The 9,177-nt window shown below is 46.8% G+C and overlaps 1 protein-coding gene and 1 long non-coding RNA gene across 3 annotated transcripts in view; both read right to left on the bottom strand.

The window, feature by feature from the left end:
- The window catches only part of LOC109290044, a 91,276-nt gene extending 86,668 nt beyond the window's left edge, over positions 1–4,608 (bottom strand). The window contains exon 1 of the long non-coding RNA XR_002095501.1: positions 4,444–4,608. This is a non-coding gene — a long non-coding RNA (uncharacterized LOC109290044). The remainder of the gene's footprint in view (positions 1–4,443) is intronic.
- Positions 1–9,177, bottom strand: part of NEURL1B (neuralized E3 ubiquitin protein ligase 1B) — a 253,871-nt gene that overhangs the window by 193,790 nt on the left and 50,904 nt on the right. Inside the window, exon 1 of one of the 2 annotated variants that reach the window (XM_019506413.1) lies at positions 5,191–5,375. The exons of the other annotated variant lie outside the window; for it this stretch is intronic. Within the exon in view, the coding sequence (XP_019361958.1) occupies positions 5,191–5,197 (7 nt within the window). The 5' untranslated portion in view covers positions 5,198–5,375. Of the gene's footprint in view, positions 1–5,190; positions 5,376–9,177 lie in introns of those variants that run through there. 2 annotated transcript variants of the gene reach the window in all.

Genomic DNA, 9,177 nt, shown 5'->3' with positions numbered 1-9,177 from the left:
CGATTTACCTCCCCAGGGACAAATGATAATTGAAGCACAAGATCTACAGGCTCTGCCAAGGTTTCTAATGCAAACTGATAGCACAAGAAAATCCACAGATCTAAACAGGAAAATACCTGTATACATTTCCCCACATCAGTTTTCTCACCTGTTGAGCATGCGCCAGGCTTCAGTCTTAAGTAGTCCAGGATTCCTCCACCCCCTTATCCTCCTGCATTTGGCTTATCTTATTTCTCTCAAAATGGCTTGCCAGACCTCCTCTTTTACATCCTGCAACCCCTCTTGTCAGTTGTACCCTGACAATATCAAGTAACCAAAGGGCCCCACCAAATGATCCAGCGCTTTAGTACCCAAGCACACCACTTCTCTTAGTCCAGCCACCTCTTTTTCCAAAAGTGTTTCAGCATGAACAGCAGACCCTTAAAACTTAAAAAAATGCTCTATTGTTGGCCCAAGATGAAGGTAAAAAGCCAGAAGGCAGACAGTCCTACATTCAAAATGGGCCTCACAGTCTGACCCAGCCATGCAGAGAGAGTCACCATTACTAAACCGAATTCACGAGGTGTGTCTGGACAGATTATCTATATCACAAGGCAGGAGAAGAGTGGCTGCATGTGGTGGGTTTGAAGGAGAGACTTGGAGAAGGAAGAAAAAGAATGAGTTCAAGACAGAAGGGACAGCCAAACAGATGGAGCATTGAGGAATGTGGTAGAAACAGGTGAATGGAGTAGTAAAAGGGAAGTAGGCAGGAACATAGGGAATGGAAGGCAGGAAAGAGAGGCAAAAGAGTGTGTTGCAGTGAAAGTGATATAATCCTTCATTTGTGTGATTGCAATAATCTCCCCAGAAATGTCAGGCCAGCAATAATGCCCACAGGTTGTAAACATGCAGCCAGAGTATTTCAAAATCCTTAAAAGTGCAATAAACACACTCTCATTTAAGCATCCATGGTAATAAAGAACAAGGACAGAGCAATCCTCGAGCTACGAACAAGATAGGCAGGATCATCTCCCTACTTTGTGTTAATACCACATCATATTCCTCAAGGGTCAGGCAGCAGTGGGCTCATGAAGGAGGAGCCAAGCACAGAGGGGCATCTGCCCTAAGGGCAAGATCCCTGTATGTTCATTTCAGCCCGGTGCCTGGTTCCTTGAAACTCAGCAGGCTGAAGAATGGCAGGGCATAGGCCCAAAAATCTCAAAGAAAGCAAGAGCCATTATTGTTAGCATCCTGCCCTGGAGAGAGATTTCCCCGATGCAGCGGCCCTTGCTAAGGTAACAGGAAGATGGGGAAGCTGAAGCAAGCAGGGGCCCAGGAAACAAAGACCTTACAAGGAAATGAGAGACTTAAATGCAGAGGCTGGGTCAAATGAACTGACCAAAACAAGCCCCCAGTTTACTGGTCACCCCATAAGATGAACTTTAAAGAGGAAATAAAATACTGAAGAGGCATAATTCTTCTCTCCATATGCAAAGTCACCTCCTTCCCCTAGCTCTAATTGTCCAGAAAGCACCTCCCTGTTCCCCCCAGATACACCAGACATTAGCAGAAAAATGTTGACTCATGAGAGTTAATTAGCAGCATCTGTCCAGAGTGTTAATTACAGGCAGGGAAACTCCCTCAAGTCAGCCTTGCTGGCTCAGAATTTCCTCCCTTTCAAATCTAATTTAGTAGAGGACACCACAGCCACTTCAAAAGCCTGGTGGTACTGAGGATATTGTGGCAAAAGGGTCTCTGCTCCAGCTCTGAGACTGCCCAGCTGCTCCAACACAGGGACCCAGATCAGCTGCTCCAGAAACAAGGATTATGAGGAGAGCTGACAGGAGTTTGAAGCAACTGCCAGCAATAACCTTGCCTAGCCACAATTTTCCAGTTAGATCTTGAGTTTGTTTTCATTTAATTGATATTTTATTAAATTCCCTATAAATAGAACATAGAAAAACAGACAGGATCATGCAGGCTGCGTTTGAAAGCCATTGCCAGCACAGAAAAATCCACAGGAACTGCAGGACAGAATCTCAGCTCCACTACAAATCGGAGTCGTTTCCAAAATCGTCTTCCATGGAGCGTGGCTGATGTAGGTGCCGTGGTGCCAGAGGTGACCTGGGACCACTGCTCCAGAGGAAGTCCCAGAGCCAGCGGGGCTGGGCTCACCTGGGGAGGGGACAGTGGCAACAGGGTAACTGGAGAGTTCCCCCCACCCTGCCTAGTCACAGCACAAGGAAGGGGAACCCCTGTCCATCCCTACTGCCCTTGTCCCCATCCTAAGCTGAGTCCAGCCCCTGTGCAGCAGGCAGGAAAGGCTCTGGTGCTTCTCCACTCTTGGGGCAGCAGGAAAATGCATGTGAGAGAGGGGGAGGAGGAGGGTGGGGAAGGAGTGTTCCTTGGAGTAGGCAGGGGAAGGGAGACAGCATTTTCACCTGCTTTAGGAAGTTTATAAAGTCCTCGGAGACTCCTGCAGTATGGTCCAATCCAAAAGGGGGGTGCAGCCATGCCACTGCAACCCTTCTGGATCTGGCCCTATTCAAACTCATGACCCTGAAAAGGACCAGCCCCTTCTTGGATGTGTGCAGACAAGTCCCTTGGGACTCGAAGCACATCCTAGAACAGAATTTGGCCTCCCTTGCACAAACATTGCTCATGTTGGCAGGACTCCAGATGAATTATATGTAAATGCAGTGTGAAAGGCAACTTTCCCTAAAAGATATAAGCAGTGCAATCTTGTTAAAGAGGCCTGTGTTGCCTCAGGCTCCCAGTCAGGGTCACCAATATATAAGCTGGCAGGGGGAGCACAGATCAGGGATTCTGGAAGAACCCCCCTCCAAGAGCTGTTGATTCCTGCTAACCCCACAGTGTTGTAACAGGCCCTGTAAGCCATCTTAGCAAGTTCCCTGACGTGGCCAAGCCACAACGTATTTGGGCCCCACAATTCTGGGGCCTAGCAGAGCCAGAGGCCCTGGGGGAAGATGGAGCAGACAACTCTGTCCTACAAATACTGTCTTCTTATGATTTAAAACATAATGGGGTCCTATACATGTGCAGGGAGGCTGATCCAATGTGCTGTGTAATTACAGCGCATTGGAGCAGACTCAATTAATCAAGTCTGCTGGAGCATGGTAATTATTACACTCCAGCAGACTTCAGCATCACATGTATCAGTGTCCTCACGGTGTCCTCGTGTATGTGTGGTAGGGGCACCTTTTTTCAGCACAGGACTGCTGATACATGTGACACTCTGGGTGCTTTAATTAAAGTCCCCTCTCTCCTCCCCCTCCCAGATGCTGTCTCTTGGAGCATGTCTATAAATGCCCAATGCGGCTTCCGTCTCCTTTGTATCTGGGCATTTCCCAGCTCTCACTGAAGTGGGGAGTGCTATTATTCCAGTTTTCCAGATGGGAAATGGAGGCAAACTAACCTGCCCAAGGCCACCCAGAAAGTCTGTATCAAAGCAAGGACTTTAGCCTAGGTCTCCCCTGTCCTAAGCCAGCACCATAACGACTGGATCATCCTTCCTCTCCATCGGTTTGTGGTATAGAGCAAAGAAGAGTGAAGGCACTGACAGGATGATGAAGACTTGTAGCAGATGACTCTGGTTCACCAAATTGTCAGGGCCATACCCTGCGATGAGATCAACTCCAGAGAGACTAGTGCATAAAATGGTAAGAACTCACAGATTTCTATCTGATTAAGGATGTCCCAGAAATATTTGCATGCAGATGCATGCTGCTCATATAATCCCGCAGGTATGCTTGGAGTAGTGTAATATAAACATGGATCCTCTATCCAACAAATCTGAATGATCAGGCCTGCAGACATTACAAGTATTATCCTGGCTCCAGCAAATACTTGGAGGCCAACCAGGCTCCTTGTGACTGTCTGAACAACAAGAGCTCTTGAGTAGGTCCTAGAGTGCCATCTCCTTCAGCCTCTCCCACAGAAGGGTGGGAGGTTGATCCAGGCCAACCAGGGGAAGGAGGGAGGTTCATTTCCAAGACTCGTGTATCTATAGTGCAGACAAATTCATGAACTACAGAATTCTTAAGGAACTCCAATAATCATCCCTGATAACCCAGCACTTCAAAAACTTTGGGATTCTTTGTATCATCCATACCCAAAGCAACTCTCACGTGGGCACTCCAGAACCAGGCCCAGTGCAATGCACCTGAAGTACTGAGGAGGAAACTAAGGCAGAGACAGGTAAGGTCACTCTACTGGAGTCAATGCCAGAGCCAGAAATAGAGACCGCAGCTCTGCGGCAGGCTACAGATCCCACACTGCAATTTAACATGTAAAATCAACACCTACTTCAAAAAGAGCAGGGAGCTATTCTATAGACATACATAGAAGAGGATGAGATATCAAAACACATACCCTGGTTACTGGCCAAAAGCTTGGTTAACGCAGAGATAAACACCTTGAATTTTGCATATAGCTTGCTTTGACTGGGGTGAAGTTTCTCAGACACCTGGAGTAAATCAACCCACTTTTAAAATCCCACTTTCTGTGGACTGCATCCATATGTGTCTGATCAGCATGTAGTTGCTGTAGGGGCACTTCCAACTTCACAATGGAGAGTACAGAGAGGCAGTTAGCTGTGGCAGTCCGAAGTCAGGCAGAAGGCAGGGTAGATATGTACTTTATAGACTCAAATCACTCTCTCCATTTTATACACTGCTCTATGCATGTCCTTTCAGAGCATCGAATGAAGTGAGCTTAGGCTCACAAAAGCTTGGGCTATGTATATCTGATCTAGTTAGTTTATAAGGTGCAAATCCACCCTACCTCCTGCCTTAGAACAAAGTGCCACTGTTCTCTTACATAGGTCCCCCTGGCACAGAGAACTGCCAGCTGGGCAGTCATGGATTGCGAGATACGGGGAGAAAACCAAACAAGACAAATCTTACCATCCCTTATGTGTAAAATTACAAGCGGTATAAGAAATGGTGCTGGCTCATGTGGGAAGGTGCAGGTACTGAGGTTACAGTAGGAAGATCAGTCACAACTCCAAGTTCTATTCCCAGTGCTACACTTGACTCACCAAACAGCTTTGGACATCATACCTGGTTCACCATCTGCAAAGCACTATAATGTTACTCTGTAACTGCACAAAGTGGGCTAAACTGTGGTAGTTCATTTACCTGCCAACTTGAGGTTTTGGTGGTCTCGGCCCCCAACCTTTTGAACTCTTACCCACCATTTCTTTGCCTGCAACGAGGATGGAAAGCTGATCCTACTCCATGTGTACAGAGCACCTTGGAAACCTACAGCTCTAAATAAAGTTATATAAGCACATCATAGACCACAAGTTTGGGTATATGCTTTGAAATCTTGAGGTGAAATGCAGCATGCATAGGTACAAAATGAGATCCTTATTAGAAGGGAGAGCCTTGCTGGATCAGGCAGACTAACAAAAGTAACAATCATTAGGAACATTAAGAGTAATTAGCAGTCAATTATCTCACATGTGAAAATTTGCAATTATTTCCTCTTGAAGCAGCTGGAAAGGTCTCTCACAGACATGCTGATTAGGTATCAAGAAAAGTCCTAATCTACTACAGATCAGGGGTTTAGCACTGGGGAGCCTGACTTGCAAGGCTTGTTTTCATCAGGATCTTTGTCTTTCCATCATCATCTCCTGGAGCACTGAGCACTTCAGCCACATAGAAGACAGAATGCTCCAATGATCAGAGACCAGGACTGCTGGGTGAGTGATTTGAGTTGCAGTTGATGGCTCCATGACTGACTTGCCCTGTGACTATCACCAAGCTACTAAATCCTTCTGTGCCTCAGTTTCCCCTTCTGTTAAACAGCTGATGCTTATCCTTGACATCATCCTTGTCGACTAGTAACCTTCCTCTGAAAAACTTCTCACTGATTTCAATAGGTTTTGAGAGGGGGCAGAGGGTGTGGGGATTTACTCTTCACCCAGAAGCCCATTTTACCAGCCATAATCTTAGGATGTAGCCAGACAAATGCCGCTGGTATAAACTGTTCTGGAAGAAGTCTTAACATCTACATGCTTCTAAGTAGTTTTGTTCCATGTATACTGCTAAAAGCCAGAATTCTGTTTTATCCAAGGGTAAAGCCAAAGCAATTTCTCTTACATATCTGCTTGTTCCTCTAGCAGTCTAATAGTTATGTAGAAGCAGTTTACAGGCAATCCCAAAAGGCAACTCTTCCTCACCTTTTAAAACAGCTTAAAGTTGTATCTCCCCACCGTCTTGGGCATTAGGATAAAAGAGAAAGTTGCATCTCCCCACCGTCTTGGGCATTAGGATAAAAGAGAATGACTGACAAGCATGATGTTTCAAAAGAGCTAACCTGGTTTGGAAGGGAATGTGCAGCACCAACACTTTGCAGTAAGACAAGACAACCACTCTAAATCAAGGGGCTGAGGACCTCAAATTTCAGTTCAGTGAGCAGCTTTGCCAGCCAGGGGGCTATGCCAGCGCTCATCGGGTGCACAAGATAATAGTTGCAATAAATTAGAATGCCAACGCCTACTTCCATAACTGATCATCATGCACTCAGCATAAGGAAAACATCCAAGTGAACATTGAGATCTCTCCCCTGTGTGCTTATGAGGAAGAGAAGCTACTGATGAAAGACTTCTCTCAAAAGCGTGCTGGAAAGCCTTCTAGTCCATATGAAAAAAACAAGCAGAGATAGGAGTAAGCAAAGATCTGATCCAAACCCTACTGAGTTGACAGATCTTTTTCAGTGAAGACTGATCTGAAACCCAATATATTTTATGCCCCTTGGGTTTTTCCGGAAATGTTCTGCACTCTCCCCCTTGCTTTTTGAATTGGCAGTTTTGATCAGAGGTGTTTTCCCCATGGAGCTGCGCTTTAAGCCATTCACATTGGGAAGATAAACAAGTTTTCCACTCAAATTCCACTTTATGAACTTGAAAGCTGACCCACTTTCTCTGAAATAACATGCCTCTGTTCTGCAGCATTTCTTCAGGAGTGAACTTTTTTGGATGTCATGAAGTGTGAAAAATTTTGAATGCTCTGCCGTTTCACAGCCCTCTCCTCTGCGACTCCCTGCGCTCCAGACACAAGCAACCACCAGCACCAGCTTTCCAGCACTGCTGCTCCAACTTCTTACCCATCTGTCACAGGGTGTCCTGGGCTGCCTGTGGCACAGAGGCAGCACCACAGCAGATGAGCAACCATAAGATTTCATAACCAACCAGCTGGCAATATTTTTCCATTACTTTCAGAGTTTCTTTTGGGAGCAGAGATCTCTTAGGACACAGGAACTAGTCTTGTGAATAACCCAGTGCCTCCTACCTCCCCCAAGGTAAAATCATTTTACAAGGATTCTTAAATCCTGATGAAAGATCTCTAAACTAACATCTTGGAAACTGAAGCCATTCATCCACTCACACCATGAGGGACACTGGGACCCTGCTTCTCAACAGGCAGTACCCACCCACCCTGTCCTCCCAGCACAACCTCCCTCCCTCCCTGGCTGTCTTTGTATTTCAGGAACACAACAGCAGCCCCCCAAGGTTTCTCTTCTCTGCCCTACACCCCTGTAGCCCAGACTCCTTGAGAACCTGGTTGAAGCTAACTGGACTTGCCCGACTCAGCAGTGGTTGTCCTGCATAGCAAAGGTGGAGCCTACTGGTAGAGCCTAGAGAGCCACTGCCAAGTCCTAGCACTGGGTCCTGGAATCTGCTAGTTCCCCACCCAAGCCCCCTTGTATAATAAAGGCTAAATGCACAGTCATGAGGACCCGTTTTTCAGTCAACAAAGACCTGTTTAATACAAGTTAGTCTCCTTTTACAGCAGTTTTTCCCTAGGCAATGTTAAACCATCTCACAGGGTTCTCCAACAGCCCAGCATGTTCATTATTTGCTGACCTTTGCCCAGTCTCCCGGGTGAGAGCACATCAGTCCCTGAAGAACTCTGCTGGCCAAGAGAGATTTTTACCTGAGAGATGTGGGTGAGAAGCCCCTCATCATCAAACAGCTTCAGCCTGAAGTGGGTCTGGGGAAAGGAGTCTCCCAAGCATGCCCCACCTGCTCGCACGCACCAAACCCTGAGAAACAGCCGAGCTCTTTCAGGGGCAGCGGCTCATGGCTACTCAGGGCACACCCTAGACCAGCTTCCTCACATTTCCCAGGGTACGCTTAGGAGTGTTTTTTCTCAGACATGCCAGGAACACACCCTAGCTCTATCCTAGGAGGCTCAGGTCACCCCTCAGCTACCTCAACACAATCATGACATTCAAATATCAGCGGCATTTATACTTGACTTGCCCAGTTGGGCACAGTGCTGGGTGGAAGGCACTGCCTGACCATGTGAAATCTCCTCTGATATCAGCCAAGTGGTGGCAGACATATTAGGCAAGGTGGTGATCTCAGAGCATCAACTCCGTTAGAAAGCCAGCAGAGCTACACTAAATGGACACCAATGTGACCAAGTTCAGTATTTGGCCTATCTGCTGAATCGCTGCGTTTGCTTTCAGCACTGATCTCCAGCAGCACTGAGGCCTCTTGGACCAGCCATCAGAATGATCACAGCTAGTGGAGAACTAGTCTGCAGAAAATTTCAACTTCTCAGGGAGAAGAAAAAGAAGCCTGAATATTTTCAATTTGGAAATGTTGCCGTGGTGACTCACGCTCCCATGCTCCCCTCTTGGCTGTGTTCCCATATCTGACTGCATCTCCCATGATGTCAAAAACCCAATTCCCATTTAAAGAGAGCTTTGACAGAACCACAGTACCATCCCTAATAATGCCTCTTCCCAGCAAAAGCCTCTGCTGGAGAACTCGGAAGAATAGTTACACCCACCCTCACCTGTCCCCTAGAGACACACTGTGGATCATCCTCGCAGAAAGGCATTTCAGCTACTGCAAAATCCCAGTTTTGTTGCCATGAAACCACACGACATGCAGCCGAGAGCTGGAGAAAGGGGAACCCACCCTATGCGTGACCTTACTTGCCACCTCCCCACCAACCTACCCCATCCTCCCTCCCAGTCAGATTTTTATTTTCCTGATCAGCTGTTTAAATCCATTTCTGTTGCTAAAAGACACACAGGTTGAGGCCCTGGCAACATGCAGCAAAGCCTGAGCTAATGACCAGTGCCTGCTTCCACAATAAATCAGGGAGTAGAAAGGACACAGTCAACAAGAAATCCTTATTTCCATTTCTAATTGTTTTG

The sequence above is a fragment of the Gavialis gangeticus genome, unplaced genomic scaffold (assembly GCF_001723915.1).
Source record: "Gavialis gangeticus isolate Ggan-Ray unplaced genomic scaffold, GavGan_comp1, whole genome shotgun sequence".
Classification (NCBI taxonomy): domain Eukaryota; kingdom Metazoa; phylum Chordata; order Crocodylia; family Gavialidae; genus Gavialis; species Gavialis gangeticus.
Note: the sequence above shows the minus strand (reverse complement) of the source record. Positions and strands in the feature narration are given on the sequence as shown.